The 19,181-nt window shown below is 45.5% G+C and overlaps 1 protein-coding gene across 1 annotated transcript in view; it reads right to left on the bottom strand.

The window, feature by feature from the left end:
* Positions 1-19,181, bottom strand: part of PHLPP1 (PH domain and leucine rich repeat protein phosphatase 1) — a 134,662-nt gene that overhangs the window by 16,335 nt on the left and 99,146 nt on the right. The window contains exons 11-13 of the mRNA XM_075585857.1: positions 7,077-7,277; positions 6,291-6,453; positions 1,985-2,115 (exon numbers count right to left, since the gene is read on the bottom strand). Coding sequence (XP_075441972.1) covers positions 1,985-2,115; positions 6,291-6,453; positions 7,077-7,277 — 495 coding nt within the window. The remainder of the gene's footprint in view (positions 1-1,984; positions 2,116-6,290; positions 6,454-7,076; positions 7,278-19,181) is intronic.

The following is a 19,181-nucleotide window of genomic DNA, read 5'->3' as shown; positions in this document are numbered from 1 at the left end:
AGGGACTAAATCACTTTATATGTGGGGAGTGCAGAGCTTTAGGCTTTGTCCATAGTAGGGCAGCCCGCGCTCCTCCGCGCTGAGGCTCGCCTGCTCAATCAGGAGCGATTTGACGGACTAGCAGGCGAGCCAGCGTGCGCGATCGGGAGGCGGAGCTATGACGTCACGGGGTCGAAGCACCGACGTCAAAGTCAAGGCGCCGGCGTCACGCTGCTTCACCCTGATTGGATGTTGGCAGCCACGTGACGTCCACAGCGCGGTCTGAAAACATTCTCCTGTCGGATGAAAATCCCTGCGCCTCAGCACGCCTGCGGACGCTCCCTCTCAAGACATTCTCATTGAGGATGGCGGGGCTCATCGCGGAGCGTCCGCACTGCTCAGCGCTGTCGGTCCTTCTATGGACGCAGCCTTATGGTCACACCCATTCCCTAAAACACTTGATAAATGTACCTTCATCGTATTTGAACAAAAAAAGTAACCGCACACTGAGTGAATGGTGAAGTTTGTTGATTGTTAGATCACATCTTAAAGCAATAACCTAACCTGTTCAAGCAATATCCTCCATGTGTTTTTTTTTTGATAAATCAGTTCTGTACTATGAGAAAATTCTTGTAGCATTTAAAAATAAAAAATGTTTTAATGACATTTTAAATGTTTCTCATGTAGGAAGCATTTCCAAAGTGACAGCCCCCTTCCCCTACTGAAAGGCTCTGCTCTTGAGCCCCGCCCTCTCTCTAGCAGTGCACCAATTGTATCTGGTAACTGCCCAGTCAATCATATTCTAGGACTACATTGCCCAGAATGCTGTGCAAGAACTGAATTAAATAACCCTGAGCAAGCGATCGATTACAGGAGAACGGATCGATCTGCAGCTTAGCTAATCACTTGTCAGTGTGCAGATTGTATTGATGCACATATTGAATGGGAATTTTTTCTCTCTCTTTTTTTCCCCAATGGCCGCTTGAACTGCAGCTTTAATGTGCAGGGCAATTAATGTTTTCGGGGTTGAACCTCCCCTACCATACGCCTGACTAGGTTCACCCCTCTTCTCCCACCCCCCCGAAATGTTGCGTTAATTGCTCTGCACATTAAGGTGTGACCTAATACACAGCGGACGTCACCATTTGGGACAACACATTCTTCATTCAAATGTGCTCTGCAGAAAACACCGCCACCTGAGTATAACCTGCACTGCGGGATAAGCAATGGGGGAGCAGTAAAGGTTTAGAAGACAGCCTGCGCGTGCGTGTGCCTGTTGCATATCGTAACATACCTTCATGCTTTGTGTTGTAAGAGAGCAGAGGTTAACTACTGCACTGCAATGCCAGAGAAGACACTGGAGAACTGGCAGGAGCACAGAGCGGCAACATCAGCCTGTTTTGTCTGTATACGGCATTCAAACTATTACTATTTTCATTTCGCTTAGCGATTTATTTAACCATGATATTTATTCTACTTGTTGACACAGGTACCAGCAAGATGAACTATTTTACTTGCCGCTGTTGTCAAACACTCTTTAATTTGTTTTCATCTCTATTTTTTATTTTTAACTTCACCCCAAGATACCTTGCATTTGTTTTTTTAGGGGTTCTCGGATAAAAGCAACAGTGTCACTTACATTATCACTTTCAAGCTATTAGTAGGGGCAAGTAACAGGAAAATACATAGCTAATCCAAGGATGTGGCACCGACTGCCAAGTTGCAGTGATCGAGGCCGAGTTTTCAAATTGATGCGCAATAGTGGCTGCAAAGACTCTCTCAGCTTTCCTCTGGACAGAAACCTCTTTGAATGGTTTCACAACTATGTATAGCGAGAGATTAAGTGGGACTGCACTTTTAAGGGGCAGATACACGCTGAGCTCCGCGTTACTCGGGACTGTTGCTCTTGACGTGACCCCGTGTCCTTTCACGGCGTCCGGTGGACAATCACGTGCTTAGTCATTAAGGTGTGTGACTGTACGTATACAAAACAATAGGTACTCACTTTAGCAGCTCCAGGGTTTTGTGGTCCAGGAGCAGGCGGGCATTTCCAGTCAAGTCCAGTTCCTGCAGTTTGGGAGGCAGGTTTTCAGGCAATGTGATTTCAGTCAGCTCATTGCAGCTCAGGTCCACAGACTGAGAGGAAAAGAACAAAAAAAAATCCATGTGGTCATATTCCAAGAGAACACCGAGTGCCGTCAGTGTCTTACCAAGTGTGCTGGGCATTGGGGCACCAAAGGGTGATAGACTAATCCACACCTCATGCCCGCCTGGAGTTAACATGCATTGCCACCATTTAAAGAATAACTCGGACGAAGCTTCTCGGCAATTAATAAGGCAAGGCGTCTGTATATAAAACCATAAAGCTACAAAACAAGCATTCACAAGTAATGAGTAAGAATATATAATGTATAACGTTTAATGCAGAAACAATTGCCTGGTTTCCTTCAAGAGACTGAAACGATGACTAGGAATAATCAACGTGAATAGCCAGAATCTCCTTGCTCAGCGAGTGTGCTGAAGTAATTGGATAAAAGTTGCACTAACAGAGCAGATAGAGAGAATATAAAATCGCAAAAGGGAAAGTCTCTGTGTATATTGCACATAAGGGTTAATGGTAACAATATAAAAAATAACTTTAAATACACAAGTTAAAATAATGTCAGAAATTAGAACATGAACTAAAGAGTGAATAAAGATTTACAGTGAAGCATACATAAAAAAAAAAAGAAAAGGAATCAACCTCACGATTAATGTTTATTTATTTCTTTAGTGGAAATGCATTATAGTAAACGACGTTTAATACGGTCTTCAAGGAAAGCTATACAAATTAGATTGTAAGCTCTTCGGGCAGAGACTCCTCTTCCTTAATGTTACTTTTATGTCTGAAGCACTTATTCTCATGACCTGTTATTTATATTATCTGTTATTTATATGATTACCACGTGTATTACTACTGTGAAGCGCTATGTACATTTATGGCGCTATATAAATAAAGACATACAATACCACCCAACAACCTCACCCTACCTCCACGTGGAAAAAAAAAAAAAAAAAAAAAGACAGCATCGTACAGTAGCTACTCTGCAAATAGCCAGAGAATCTCCACTGTGCCAGTTACAATACAAATTGAACTGGGGAAGAATTAAGATGTGTGTTGTGACATCTCTAAAGTGCAATTCTTTCATTTGCTGCAGGCCCTCAGGCACGGAAAGGTTCAGATTGGAAGGTTACTAAATATTAGTACAGATTGCCACCAGTAGATGGATGAGCACTCTGCTTCCATCCTCTGCCCCCAGCTTGCGCTGTACATGGCTACTGGATAATCTTGCACTGCAAGCAGTTGCCAGAACACGCTTCCTCTCCGTGGGAAAAAGCTTGAACCTTGAATCGAAACTTTGCTTGTCCTAGTCTTGGACTGACACACAGCCCTTTTCATGCTTCAGCAGGCATGCAAACGCCGAACATAATTATAAGGAAAGCAAAACACAGAGAAAGAGCTGGCTGCCAAGCAAACTGGTACGTGAGGATACCAGGTAGGATATACAGAGGGCCAGAGTGACACCAACTCCACTGCAGATACTGAACAAGAAACTTCGGATATTAATTAAATAAAGGTCTAATCTGAAATAATTCCCACATACTCCCCTACATTTCACAGGGGTGACATCTCTGATTCTTTATTGATTAAAGACAAGAGATTACATTTCCCACCAGAGATACAAAAGCAGTCCATGTATATATTCATGTAACTGAAGTGAAGACACATTTGATTGATTTCTACCGTCCACTGCAATGTGGTAATTATCAATCCTCCACCCCCCTGCGTTTAAGATTGGCTGAAAGGTGCCAAGCTTGCAATAGAAGACAAACACTGAATCTGTACTCAGCAGATTCTAACTGAAGACAACCAGCTGTGATAGTGTGTTTGTTTCTATGGGAAAATAAACCAAATACGTTCTTATTACATGTACAGTACATGGCACTTTCCCCCGCTGAGCTGGCGTTAGCCACTAACATACTGCAAGAAACAATGTAATGTTCATGTAACCCAACACTGCCAACATAAAATGAAGTCACATAGGTGTTATAAGTAAATAGACTTCATGTAACTTTACAATAGAATTACCTATCCATATATTTGTGTTCCCCCTATAAATCACACAAGATGTAATAGTTTCATGTGTGCTATTTCATGGCAAGTGACAATGCAGACATTGATGAGCCTCATTGTGCTCTGTATATCTACAGCCCACCTAGCAAGCTGATGCATGCACCTGATGCACAGAAAGCGCACACGAATGCTTAACATGCCGCTCTAAACTAAACACGCACACACAATTAAAGTTCGACAGCTGCACATTTTTCGGCCCTACGTCGCTGCCGAGGAACGATCTTTAAATGACCCCTGCAGTTTCTCTATTTGGCAGAAATGAGATTGAACAGAAGTGACTTTTCTTCTCAGCACAAGAGACTGATGGGTACATTAAATTACTTTGCTTCTAAATATTAACTGTGGCGTATTAGTAGCCTGCAGCTGCTTCTTATTGTATGTGAAAGGAAACAAATGCTGGGAAACCAGCTCTGAGGACTGACCTTGAACCAACGGCAACTGCCAAGGCGCCCTGCAGAATGAAAGCTGGAGTCTGAATGCAACCAGGGGGGGAGGGGGGGCGAAACTTTGCACAAGAACGTGAGGAAGTATTCTGCTTGAACTGCATTACATCGTCAGCACAATACACAAAGCACAGGTTCCCTCTTCATCTGGGTACTTTAAAGATGTTCTATTAAAAGAGCACAGTGTGTCTGGGAAATGCATCATATCATGCTGCAGCGTACAATGTTGCTGAGAATCTCTGTACAGCTTCAGTTCCTTTGAGGAACACTACCATAAACTAGCCCTAGCACACACACCCTTGGCAGGCCTGCCGTGACGTCCTACTTGTGCTACACAGCAATATCCTGCATTATTAGTTGGCAGAATGAGGTTGGATTCAATGACATACTATGGTCATCTAAACAGGAGGAAGCCAGACGGTTGGGAGTCCAAGTTGCTTTACACGGCAGAGATGTGGTTAAATACACTTCTCTCCTGGGCCTATATGGCCACCAGAAATATACCGCGCAGTCCATGCGAGCAACGTGTGTTAATCAAACTGCTGAGCAATGTTCACTGTGTGGCTCGAACATGGGACTCTCGTACCATTTGCCCTAAATACTCCAGCTAATTTAATTGCAATAACTGAAGGTATTGCACAAGCTGCCAGCGCTATATAAAATGAAAATACCAAAAAGGAGGGAACAACATCAACACATCAACAAAATAAAGATGAAATAAAAGCAAGTGTTCGAGGTGGAGAGTGGCTTGAAGCTCTGGGGGATTTGGGGAGGGGGGAGGTTTATCAATAAGGAAATCCAATAGACACTGAGTGATCATCACACAGAAGAAGTCTTCTGGTGCACCACAAGTCGATGAATTATGTAACCTACTGGAGGCAGCACAAAAACACCTGCACAATGATGGAAGAGGAATTGTATAATCAGGTCGGCTCACACTGTTTATACATCCAGTGGATGTGATGTTCTAAGTGGCTACACGCAAGGGCTCTTCCACCGACGGCACATAGGCCAGATCCAGCCCACGAAAGACCTGATGTGCCACGTGGACTCTCTCCCTTATAATTTCATACAGCAACTCGGTTGTAATTTAAGTTCATGTAAAAGTATATGGAAGTCACTCTAAATGCTGGCAAAATGTTGAAATCTTATTTTTCATGTACCAATTTACATTACAATAAGCTTAGCGGCCACCCTTTTTGCCCTTAAATCTCTTGTGATCCTGCGCCTTTGGAAAACGAGTTAGAGAGACCTGTGCTACAGCATGTCGTTATTTTGCAACAACAAAAAGAGAAATCTTAAACAGGGAGCAAAACCTAAATATAGTGAGAATATGCGTCTCTCGGCTATCCCTGCGACAAGCAGCTATGGCAGCTGCCGATGTGAGCAGTGCACACAGTAGACGGAGCAACAGGATCAGTTACAGAATGCATGTATTACAATGAGCTGCACGAGGACCGCGATCATGTCTCAGCAGCAACACAAGCTCTGCCAGCTTTACTACAATGTCTTTCGCTCTCCTGTTAACAGGTCTGCATCAAACGGAAGAATCATTTGACACAGGAGCCACCCCATATATAAAATAGTCCATCTTCATGCACTCCCAAGCTGGTAAGACAGAGCCCTACTGTACGGGATCATTTCCATGCCACCTAAGCCACTAGTACAAACTTAGAAGAAAATGCTCGACTGACCTTGATTTCTGCAAGCTGCATAACTTCAGGGAAGACTTCCAGGCAGTTGGAGTGAGCGATGACCGTGTGCATGCGCCTGCAGTTCATTATGGTGGTGGGTATGGCTTTTAGCTTGTTCCCGCTGATATCGATCTCTTCCAGCTCCTCCAGTTTGGCCATTTTACTGCAGGGCAAAAATATGAAGCTCTATGTTTTATTAACACACTTTGAAAGACAAAATCAAGTCATCTAGGAAACATTTTGTTGGGGGTGTTTTAATTGAATCCCATCTTCTGCAGAGCTGGTATTCCTGCTAGCACAGCCCTGGTTTGGATTTCTGATTGTCCAGGAGAAAAAGGAGACTGCCAGCCATGGCAGACAATCAGAAAAGGGGGATGCAGCTAACCAGAGATGGGGGCATCTTTTCAACAGGCGAGCAGGAGCCTTAAAGAAAGTAGGGCAAAGATCAGCCCTTGACATTTTCAGACAACTTCTGACTTCATGAACAGGCCATCATTTAAGAGGCAGGTGGCACTAAATCCAAAACGGGCACAAGCTGCCTAGCAAATCAGAAATACGGACCTCACTAAAACCAATCGTGCTTAGACATTCATTTAGTTTGCCTCAGATGCAATGTCAGATATAGGGAAATTCCATCAGGCAAAAGGTCCTGAGCTGAAGCAAGCACGATTTATGCTTTAATGCCACGAACAAACGCAACAGTTTTTATTCCAAGTGGTAAACTCCTAGATTATGACAAAGTCTCCCCCACGAGCCTGGGTTTGTAACATGCACATGGATACGCACCTTGCTGGAAAGGTCTGCAGCCGATTGAAGGCCATGTGCAGAATCTTCAAGTGGGGATGTCCCGTTAACAAGGGCACACACTTGTCAGTGAGGTTATTTTTGGTCAAGTAGAGCTCCTGCAGCACGCTCTGCGTCCCCTCAGACAGACATGCGGCAGGGAGCATTTCCAGATTGTTGGCTGAGGCATTCAGGCATCTTAAGCTGCAAGGCAAGTAAAGCAGATCAAGATGGGCGTGTTGGACATTACAGGCGTTCACTTAAGCAAAATAGTTTGTACTTCACAATCTTACATTCTCTGTTTCAATCTGGTCACCTGATTCACCAAAAAATCCTCCCAATATTTTCCATTTGGCTTCACTGTGGCATTCTGTACCGTTATTTATGAGTTCATATTTAGAATGACCCTATACCAGGGGTCTCAAACTCAGTCCTCAAGAGCCACACACAGTCCAGCTTTTATGGATATCCCTGTTTCAGCACAGCTGGCTCAATCAGTGGCTCAGTCAAGCACTGATCGAGCTACCTGTGCTGAAACAGGGATATCCATAAAAGCTGGGCTGTGTGCGGCTCTGGAGGACTGAGTTTGAGACCCCTGCCCTATACAGTTATATACTAGGATCGGTTTTTGGTTTTCTTTTTCCATGTGGTGAGACAATCATCAAGGACCATCAGAGGAATTCTATGTCAACAGGACTGGTTCATGCCATATGGTCAGGACTTACACTGTATTGTTGACTTTGAGGCGCCGATATAGATATAGATATAGATATATATATTTTGTATTTTGTACCGTTAGTTACTATTATTTATAACATGTTTTACCGGGAAGTAATACATTGAGAGTCACCTCTCGTTTGCAAGTATGTCCTGGGCACAGAGTTATGACGACAAACACATGGTTCTAAATACACGGTTCCATTAAATGAACAGGGTTACACACTGTATTATGTACAATATGTATACCAGCCTCCAACAAGAACAGGGTTACACACTGTATTATGTACAATATGTATACCAGCCTCCAACAAGAACAGGGTTACACACTGTATTATGTACAATATGTATACCAGCCTCCAACAAGAACAGGGTGTATTACAGAACATGACACGGAATATTGTGCATCATACACTTAACACTTTCAGCCCTAAAAATTGCCAACATGAAGAATAAAAAAACAATGTTAAAGAGATATTGTCACAGTGCTTAGTCTGTTCACTTAATTGTAACTGCACCTAAACCATTTCTCTGCCAGAGGGGCGACAGGGTTAGGCCAGGTCCCCGCTGGCTACTGCAGCGCCCACTGTGGCAGACGCTGCAGGGACAAGAGCCGCCCCTCAATGGGGTCGGGCCCGCTGCGAGGGGGAGGCGCAACGCTGCGAGGGGGGGTCGGGCCCGCTGCGAGGGGGGGGGGCGCAACGCTGCGAGGGGGGGGGGGGGGGCGCCACGCTGCGTGGTGAGTTTTTCCAGCCCGCAAGAAAATTGTGAGGGGAACTAGTGACGGAACGCTAGGCCACGCCCCCGGCGGTTCAGCCAATGAGGGCTAACCTGCCGGGTGACCTCATGGCCGTGCCCCAGTCATGCCCCATGTCTTTCCCCCTGCAGCACTCTGCAGACCGGGGAATTCGGCTGCACACGCCCGCAGGCGCGCGTGCAGCGCAGGCAGAGGGGCGACAGGGTTAGACAAATGGAAGTGCATCTTTACCAGGTGAGACACTGCAAGGAAATGAATACTAAACAGCTATAGCGTATGAAGCTATAAAATTACCCGGGAGACAGCTTGCTATTTCTTCTCCCTTTAGCCCAGGGCTGGGCAACTCCAGTCCTCAAGGGCCACCAACAGGCGAGGTTTTCAGGATATCACTGCTTCAGCACAGGCGTCTCAGTCTTCGACTGACCCGCCGGTGCTGAAGCAGGGCAAGCCTTAAAACCTGACCTGTTGGTGGCCCTTGGGGACTGGAGCTGCCCAGCCCTGCTTCAGCCCCATCTCATCCAACTTTCTACATTCGTTCAATGATTATGGAAGACGGTAGCTGATGCTAAATCTCCTGTTCTGCAGCAGGTATTTTGTGGGAGAGGCGGCAGGAGCATTGCAGGCTGCCCCTTCCACAAAAAAAAGGGAAAGCAACAAAAAAAACAGACTAGAGGTGACACCTCCCTACAAAGTGTGTAACATTACCAAGGTGTTAACTTTTTTCAATGTATTTTTAAAAACAAAAGTTATCAACAGTTCGATATGCAAATAAACCCATTGTGAGATGTGAGCAACCCATTCATTGCAATGTTTTGTTGGGACCTCCACCACCATCAGGGTGTACCTATTGGATTGAAAAAAAGCTACATCTCAATGCAGAAAGCAGGAAGTGCAATCACAATTTGACTTTAGGCAGCAGCAGCCAAAGGGATACTCTGCCCTTTCAGAGAACCTTGTTAAGTAATAAACTAGTCAATCATTAACTAAAAAAGTTCATCAGGGCACCGGTGACACAATACTTGTCTCAATGCAAAGTCCTAATACCAACCAATGCTATTGTTTGAGGACATGAATTACGATATAGATAGATATATAGATATATAGCAGAAAATAGCCGTGTTAGTCCAGTTGCGATAGTGCAGAATAAATGAGTTCTTCAGTATTAGGTGATACCTTTTTTATTGGACTAACAATTTATGTCATAGGACAAGCTTTCGAGACTTCTCTCTTCTTGCTTGACCCGAAGAAGAGAGGAGAACTCTCGAAAGCTTGTCCTATGACATAAATTGTTAGTCCAATAGAAAAGGTATCACCTAATACGGAACACACACACACACGCACACGCAGACGCATGGTCTCCTGTTACCCTTTCCAACGCGGTTTTCACTTTTAAAATCGAATGCTACGTTCAGATATAATATTAAGTCGCCGGGAGGTTAAATCTGGAGCTCTCCCCCGATGCCAGCGGCGTAGTCTAAAGATTACCGTGGTAACCTCAGAAACTAGAGATTAAGATAGCGATTTTTGGGGGGCATAAAATAAACAACAAATAACCCCCCAAAACACAGACATGCTCCGAAGACACTAACGTTACACGAGTTATATATTGAGGGAGTATATAGTCGCTGCCTTCAGTATGCTTTCTATACCACTTCTCCACTCAGGCTGTTAACTCACCGACTGCCAGAAGGGGCAGCAATGTGACAGGTCTCACTAGCACACGCATGGTTAAACAGCAGCCACAAATCTGCCCTCAGCTCAGAAATGGACAGTGCCAAGCATGCTCATTAACTCCTTCAGTGCACAAGGTACCTACAATGCAATGTAATTAACAGAAGCAAAACATGATATAATCCGTGCTGCAATTTGCCTGCTAAACAGGATTCGTTCTTTAAAAATATACTTTTTAAATGATCGATCAGGTGTGTTCCATGGCCCTTCACTTTATTAAGACACCACTAGATGTTGCTGCACCTTTAAGCCGGGGTGCAGGCCCCTCCAGCAGGGACGGAGTTAAAGGCGGAATAAAGCCCCGTTCAGCAGCAGCAGGATGCCGCCTGCGCAGCTTGTTGGAACTTGCCGTCTGCAGATCACGTGGGGCTTGGAAACAGCGCTGTCAATGGGCTCGCTGAGGACTAGGCCGTCCAGTCTGTGCAGGTACATTCTGGAGTTTTCCACGAGCAGAACACCAGTGCCAGGCTGGGAAATCATGTCTAACAGCGGCTTAATGGGGAGGGAGGAGGAGCCGTGAGGTCAGCTTGCGAGCTCCTTAATGGTCTGCACAAACATCGCCTCCACTGGTTAACATACAGCCAGAATGTAAACCCCTCCACGCCAGAACATCTAATTATCTCATTCACAAAGCACTACTTAACATTTAATTGCCTCAAACAGGATGAAAGAACAGACTGTCCCCAAAGGCTTTCAATGTGATTGTTATGTGCAAACTCCTTGTGACTTCAAGTCAAAGATTTTTGGTGCCTGGGCTGCATGGCGATAAGGTTATTCCCCCTCTCCTACCAAGTGCAGTCCTTACGGGCCACCAACAGGCCAGGTTTTATGGATATCCCTGCTTCAGCACAGGTGGCTCAGTCAAAGACAGCCACCTGTGCTTACGCAGGGATATCCAGAAAACCTGGCCTGTTGGTCACCCGTGAGGACTGCATTTGAGACCCCTGCTGTACATAGAGAGATGGTGTGGCTCTCTGAAAGAGGACACTGGATACATACATACATGCACAGAAGACACGTGACGATTTCTGTGACCGCCTTAGATTTATTTTTAAGCCCTATGATGAGGGCAAATGTCACTTCTGTCATCATTGATGTAAATCACTTAAGACAGCCCCTCAGAGGAAATAGAAGGGAGAAATACAGGGATTGCCAAAAGGGCCCCAGTCACTTACTGAAGGACACTAGATTACAGTATATTACAGCTCATAAACAAATGTTAATTGGCATAGTTGTAGGTTTATGACAGAAGGGGACAAAGGATTGTAAACCTGCCCCCCCCCCTAAACAGAACAACTACACCACTAATGCTTTGTTCTGAAGCAAATTTTTTAATTCTTCTGCAGATCCCCTCACAAAGGAGCCTGCAATGAATTGCATAGCAAAGGGAAGCACATCACATAGCAATACATTGCTATCGTTAAGGGCAGGATAATAAGGGACGCTGCAGTGTTACCCAGCTCTGCCGGGTCATTTGAAAGCAACACTGTACACAAGGGAGGTGTAACTAAACATGTCTCAGGGGCAGGGGTGGGCAACCTATTTTTCAATGTAGCCACAGGTGTGGCGAATTAGAAGTGAAAATAGCCACACCATGTCAAAATGCAGATATGTTGCGCACGCGAAAATTTTAAGCAACACACACTGTATGAACAAGTTTATAAATTCTCCGACCGCAACCCCCCTCATCCTCTCATCCCCCTCCTCCACCACTACCATCATCATCATCATAAACTCACCCCCTCCCTCATCTCATTTACCCCCCCCCTCATCATCATCTCCCCCCAGCACCCTTGATCTCCCCCAGTCCCTTTCAGCAGTCCCCCTCATCATCAAGCAGCCTCCCCCGTCCTATGCGTAGGGTGCATAGGAGGGTGCGTAACGCGGGGCATAGGGCAGGGGAACTGTGGCGGCGGGAGGGGGTAACTCTGCAGCAGCAGTGGGGAGGGTCAGGGCAGCGCGAGAGGGGAGGGTCAGGGCAGCCTGGGGGGGAGATCTGGGCAGCAGGAGAGGGCATATGGGGAGGGGGGGGTACCTGGGCATCCCGTGGGGTCTGCACCTGGGCATCCGGGGAGGGGGGGGGGTGTATCCTAAGCCGTGTGGTGGGGGCTTATGCAGGCTGTGGGGGTTTAAAGAGGCTGTGCTGGGGACTGCTCCCCAGGTCTATGGCTCATGGTGGAGCAGATCAGTGCACCCGAAGTCACTCTCAACCCCCTGACAGTGGCTGGAGCCGGCTGGCTTCTCCCTCCCAGCACAGCCGAGGAGCAGGCACCGTAGGGAGCTTCCTCTCAGTGCTGCCCGTGCAGTAAGAAGCAGAAGCGCGGGGGGGGGGGGGGGGGAGAGAGAGAAAGGGACGAGAGAGAGCTTCCTCTCCGTGCTGCTTCTCCTGTCCCTGTGGCTGCCGGTGCAGTAAGAAGCAGTGGTGGTGGGGGGGGGGGGGGGGCGTATAGGGAATCGCCACAGTTTCACTGCCATTTCGCCCACCCTGGCTCTAGGTTTTATTTTGAAGCTGAAAAATGAAGGCAAAAAGGGCGCCTCCACCTAGAATTGAAAGGCTTTGTGATACTGCATGTAGTTACCAGCAACCAACAGTTACAGAAAAATGGTACATTACAAAACCTACATTACTTTCCAGTATGTGCCTATGGGAACATTGTGACTGTACTGGGAAAGAAATGTAGTTCATGGTACAATTATACAGTGCATCTATAAATACTTCCCTCTCACCAACTCTGCAACTCCTGGGAGAGACAAAAAAAAATACTTGAAGTAAAAAAATGTTCTTAACCCTTTCAGGGCTCTGACAAAGTACATCAAGAAAAGTGCCACCCCATGGGCCCTTATGACATACACGGTATATCATTGCCCTCTGTTTTTTTTTTTTTGTTTTTTTTTTAGGGGGCAAAAAGGGGTGGGGACGACCGGCACTGATCACGTAATCGCTCCGAAGAGCGGTCACATTATTCAGAAGTGCCGGTGGGTACAAGGACACCAAGGTGGCACGACCCTCTGGCACTGAAGGCGTTGAAGGTATCAGTTCCCCACATACTTTTGTTATTCTCTTCTTTGGACCAACAAGTTACTATCTTCTATTACTTAGAACTTGGACTTTGAATGGGGCACCAGTGCTCACGGTGACCGACTAGGTTAGAATCAAAATAATGAGGTTTATGCACAACCCCTCCAATGAAGGCCAAGTAAGAAGGAAGTCACCTTTTGTTTCACCATGTGTACATAAAATCACTTAATACTTCAATCTTTCGTTCCAACCATAGCACATGTATCACCAAGGAGAACAAAGTGTACCTCGGACATCCATTCAATATGGGGACAAGCAGAGTAATGCATAGTTGACGATGCATAACCTCCCTCAATAAACCCTGCGTACAACAACCAAAATGACGCTTCTACAAGGAGGGTCAGTGAAGAACTAGAAAAAGTAGCTATACTACTTGCTCTCTCGTTATGCCCCTGCTCGTCTCCTACGCTCTACCCATACCTGTCTCCTTTCTAACCTTCACCTCTACTGCTCTCGCCTTAAACTTTTTCCCCTCGCTTCCCCTTAACAGTGGAACTCCCTCTCACGCACTATACACCAAGCACCTGCTCTCCCCATCTTTAAGACGGACCTGAAAGCTCACCTCTTAAATTAAGCATTTCAATAGCTAGACTCATGGCTACTGTCCCACACCCACCCCTACCAACCATTGTGACCCAGCACTGCCACCTCCTGCACGTATCCCCTCTCCTGGTGTCTCGAAATCTCCCAACATACCACTTAGAGTGTAAGCTCTCCGGGCAGGGATGGTCTGGTTTTGTTTGTTGCACTTGTTATATTTCCCTGTACTGTATTATCTTTTGTAAAGCTTCGAGTACACTGTGGGTGCTGAAGCAAATAAAGATATACATACTGTACAGTACCTGGAAAACAAAATCTGCACTTTTTAAACAGTGTGGCAGAGCACATTAGAATACATTTCAGAAAGATTGACAATATTTCTAATATAAAGGCCCGTTTCTTATAATAAAAAATACAAGTAGTTGTGGGCTTGTATCTGTTTGGACAATCGTATACAGACCAAGTACATGGAAGAAATCTGCGATGTTTGAAAGCCAAGTATACTACCGTTTCAACTATGAAGTGAACAAGAAACCTGTATACTTCAAGATGAGACCTGCGAGTTTTCAAAAGCTCCGAAGGCCATCATTTAATCTATGAAAAAGGCATGTTGCTCACCCCAACAAACATTGTACGACAGATTTACACTCTTCGATGTCTGCTCCAACGCTGAACTAGTTTACATAAAGTATGACAGATTGCATCTTTAAACCATCAAATAAATTGTCAGCGTGTAGTATGTTACATAAATAATGTGTTTTTCCTTTTGCTTACAGGCAAACCAGCTCATCTCAATTTCGAGTTGCATAAGATTGCAATTTTAAATTTCATTACTTAATATCGGTAACAGATTGTTATTTCAGTTTAAGACGTATTTTGTTTGGGAAAGATAATTGCCGCCAGACACACGACCTGCCCACACTTCTGCAGTGATGATGGGAAACGGCTTCTCAGACCAGATGAGTGAAACCATAAACGGAGGGGACACCGCAGGAGTCTCTAACATGGACAAGGTTAGGGTGGAGCATATGGCAGATGAGTGCAAAACGGAGGTTGGCTTAAAGGCAGGAGGGAGCCCGTCCCAGGGAAAGGAGGCTGAAGGAGCCGCCTGTCCCCCCGGGCACGTGGATCAAAAGCGTGGGCACTCACGGTTTCATAAAATCCAGAGATTAGGGTTTATTCTGCCATATTACTGTGTACAGATAAAGTAGCAGAGCCTGCAGCTCCCATGCAGGGGGTTTGGCCTGTTTGGGACAAGCAAAGCTCTGCTAAACACATCACACAAAAGGAAATATGGAAGAAACCCCTTCCATATTTTTGCCGACATATCTACTAAGTAACGCAGGGGGGAGGAAAAAGGATTTAAAAACTGAAACACGGTATTGGGTTCACTTTGGTCATCGGAAGAACTGCAACTTGTCCTACCTATAGCGTATAAATTGATGTGATTTTAGCACACTGGCATAACAATAGAAAAACAAATATTAAAGGAGCAACTATCTCTTTCCAATACAATTGGATCTGGGGCGTCCCCCGGGGCTGAACCGCAGTATATTCAGCTCTGGGGGGCCCCTGGTCCCGAAGATACTGACTGGTGAAGTTACAGGTATTACTTCCGGTAAGATACTCGCCAGTAAGTATGATGGTAACCAGGGGGTCCCCAAAATTGTGGCAACTGGTTCGGGGAGACCCTCCCAGTTCCCAACCTTTAAATAATGGGTGTTAAACATACACACACTCTATATACATACATTATATATATATATATATATATACACACACACATATATACATATATATATATATACATATACATAGACAGATGGCACACACGTAAAGCAAAAATAGGTGCTTGTCCCATACAGGAAGTATGCATAGACTTCTTACCAGGTAAATCCAGGATCCCAGGACCACAAAGCAAGGAAGAGACAGCACACTCAGGAATATCAAAAAACGTGTATTAAGAAGAAAAAGAAGAAGAAGCTTTTTCTTCTTAATACACGTTTTTTGATATTCCTGAGTGTGCTGTCTCTTCCTTGCTTTGTGGTCCTAGGATCCTGGATTTACCTGGTAAGGAGTATGTATATGCAGTGGTTGACAAATCACCAAAAAAATCTACTCGCCACACAAAAAAAATCTACTCGCCACCTAGTACCAAACGTATGCTGCTTGGGCCAATAGGAGCTCGCCACAATGTTAAATCCACTCGCCCGGGGCGAGCAAATGTATAGGTTTGTCGAACACTGTATATGTATATGTATATGTATACACACACACACACACCAAGCAGCCTGAGGTCTATTCGAGGCCATCTTCTGCCGCGCTGACTGAGTGCATGTGTGCATGAGAAGTTGGGTGTTCCCAGTTACCGCCCATGTCCAGTGTTTGTAATAAAACGGACAGCTGGCTTTCATTACTATTGCATCACAATCAAAATAGGATACCAAAAGGAATCTCCAGGGCCCTGACCCATCTCCACCGTGTTTACACTTGTATGTCCCATTATTCCTGCCCATTTTATTACCTCATACCCCACCAAAGCAACAGGGGAGACAGGCGAAGAGGCAAGTGTTACACTCTCAGCACAAGTCGGCGAAACAAAGCTTTCCCAGACTGGAAGAAACTCAGTCTCTCTTATTAAAGCAGCAGAACTGGGGTCTCCGGAGCTTAATGTGTGAATTTCAGCCCAGGGACCCTGCTTCCCAAGATACTTACCTCTGTATGGGGTGTCGGTATCTCTTTGCAGTTTAAATGTCCCGCATCACGTGGGTCAATAGGAAGCCACAAGGGATGATGTCACGGCTTCCTATTGGGACGCAGGACATTTAGGTCGCCATTTAGATAACCCCTAAATAGCCCAGCCGGAGCAACTACAAAAAAAAAAAAAGTGTCACCAGTTCTCCTGCTTTAACACAGGGAAACAAAAAAACTGGGCGCTCCAGGAGAGCAAAGATGTGGGCTGATTTTATCTGGGCCCCAAGTGAAGTGCTTCATGTGAAGTGCCTGAAGAAGTATATTGGAGTGAATTAAGAAAAGAAGACCTGCATTCAGCACTTCATCTTCAACTCTGTCAGAGCATTAAAGAAGGTACATTCCCACAGCTGCAATCTATACACAACTTGAAGAAAATACCTTATATTTACTGCTGTGTAACCTTCTGTGCTAAACTTCCCTTTCAGGCTTTATTTATACATTTGCTGTCTTATTACATGCTCCTGATGTCATCAAATACCTGGGAACTCTTCTCCTAACTCTCTCCCTACAACCTGCACTGCACCAAAATATGCCTCCCTATTGCACTCTGTTTGCCATTACTTTGTAAACTATTCTATTCTTTCCAACTTCCACACTCTCCTATCAACATCTCTTCCTCTCGCCTTCCCTCCACATCAGCTTGTGCCCACACAATGCACCACTATTTACAGACCGCTATCCCAGCTACTTCCGCACCCCTCAATAAAAAGCACTCCCACAAATCCTCTTCTCACCCTTTCCACTACTCTTCCTTGCTGCTGGGGATATCCCATCTAATCTCAGACCAGCTTGTATACACACCTGCTCTCACCAGCGCCTTCCTGCCTCCTCCTTCTCTGCCAAGGGTGTTAACAGATCTAACTTAATACCTATTCCTTCTCTATTCCCTTTTCCTGTGCCCTCTGGGATATCTGCTCAGATACGAACAAGGTTCTGGTTGTACACGACCTCTTCTGCTCTTTGACCAACAGAAACCTGCCTCACACAACATGACTGCTGTGGAGGCTGTCTCCTACGGTGCCCTCTCTCACACTCCACACCCCAATGGCCGGGGTGGAGTGGTAGGTCTCCTCCCGCTGCCAATATCAACTCCGCCCTATGCCTTCAGCCGTTTCTTCTCTTTCTCCACACTCCACAGCCTCTATCTCCTCCTTTCTCTCTGACTTTGAATCCTGGCTGTCTCTTCTCTGAATCGCCTATTCTTTAGCTGGGGGACTTCAACCGTCATATTGATGATCCCTCAATCTTCTGGGCATTTCACCTTCTCACTAACCTCCTCCTTTGGCCTCCACCAATGGACCAATTCCAGCACCCACAATGATGGTCACCATTTAGCCCTGGTCTTACTAAAAACTGTTCCCTTTCTGTTCCGTTCCCATCATTCCCCTCACCTGTTCAACGCGCTACTCTCAAGACCTTCGCTCCATTGACTTCTCTGCTCCGACATTCAAACTAAATGCTATCCCCACATCTTCAATTCCCCCCTGACCTCTGGCACTTTCCCCTCTTCCTTTAAGCATGTGGTGGTCAATGCATTCCCAAAAACACCCTAGACCCTACGTGCCTTATATCCAACGCCCTATATCCTTCCTGATGTTTACCTTCAAATTGCCAGAACGTCTCGTGTGCTCCCATATAATCAACGTTCTTAATTCCCACTCCCTACTGGACCATTTACAATCTGGCTTTGGTACAGCTCATTTAGCAGAGACTGTGCTTACTAAAATAGCCAAAGATCTACATGAAGCTAAATCCCAACAACACTTTTCCCTACTAATCCTATTTGATCGCTCTGCTGCTTTTGATATTGTCGATCACTCTCCTCCTTCATATTCTAAACTCTCTTGGTATCCGCAATAAAGTTCTGTCCTGGTTCTTGTCTTACCTCTCTCATCGCACATTTTCAGTTTCTGTTGCTAAGAGGTCTTAATTTTAAGTTGATTGGTCTTATTGGTGTAACTCACGACACTGTTGTGGGACCTCTCCTTTCTCGCTACACACTATCACTTGATGACCTCAACTCTTTTGGCCTTAGGTATCATCTCTATGCAGGCGATACCCAGATATATCTATCCACCCCTATCCACACTCCTGCAATCGAGTCCCGAGTCTCAGATTGGCTCCGGGCTATATCATCGTGGATGGCGCTCCGCAGCCTTAAACTTAAGGTCTAAAACTGAGCTCTTCATATTTCCCCCAAAATCTGGCTTAATAACGCCCTTTTCCATCACAGTAAATGGTACTACCATCTATCTTGTTACCAAAGCATGCTGCCTAGGAATGACATTTGACTCTTCCCTTTCCTCTTCCATTGATATTCACTTCCTCTGTAATACTGCTAAGACCTGCCCTTTCCTGTCAACCTACTTCATGCCCTTATCCTCTCATCTGGTTAATGTAGCAGACTGTTAGCAGACCTCCCTGCCTTACAACTTCCCCCTTGAAATAAATCCAAAATTTGGCTGCTAGAATAATTTCACTTTCTCAGAAACAGTATCCGTTCATCTCCTCCTTAAATCCCTCTCGTGGC

This window comes from Ascaphus truei, chromosome 2 (assembly GCF_040206685.1).
Source record: "Ascaphus truei isolate aAscTru1 chromosome 2, aAscTru1.hap1, whole genome shotgun sequence".
NCBI lineage: Eukaryota > Metazoa > Chordata > Amphibia > Anura > Ascaphidae > Ascaphus > Ascaphus truei.
This window is presented reverse-complemented; position numbering and strand designations above follow the sequence as displayed.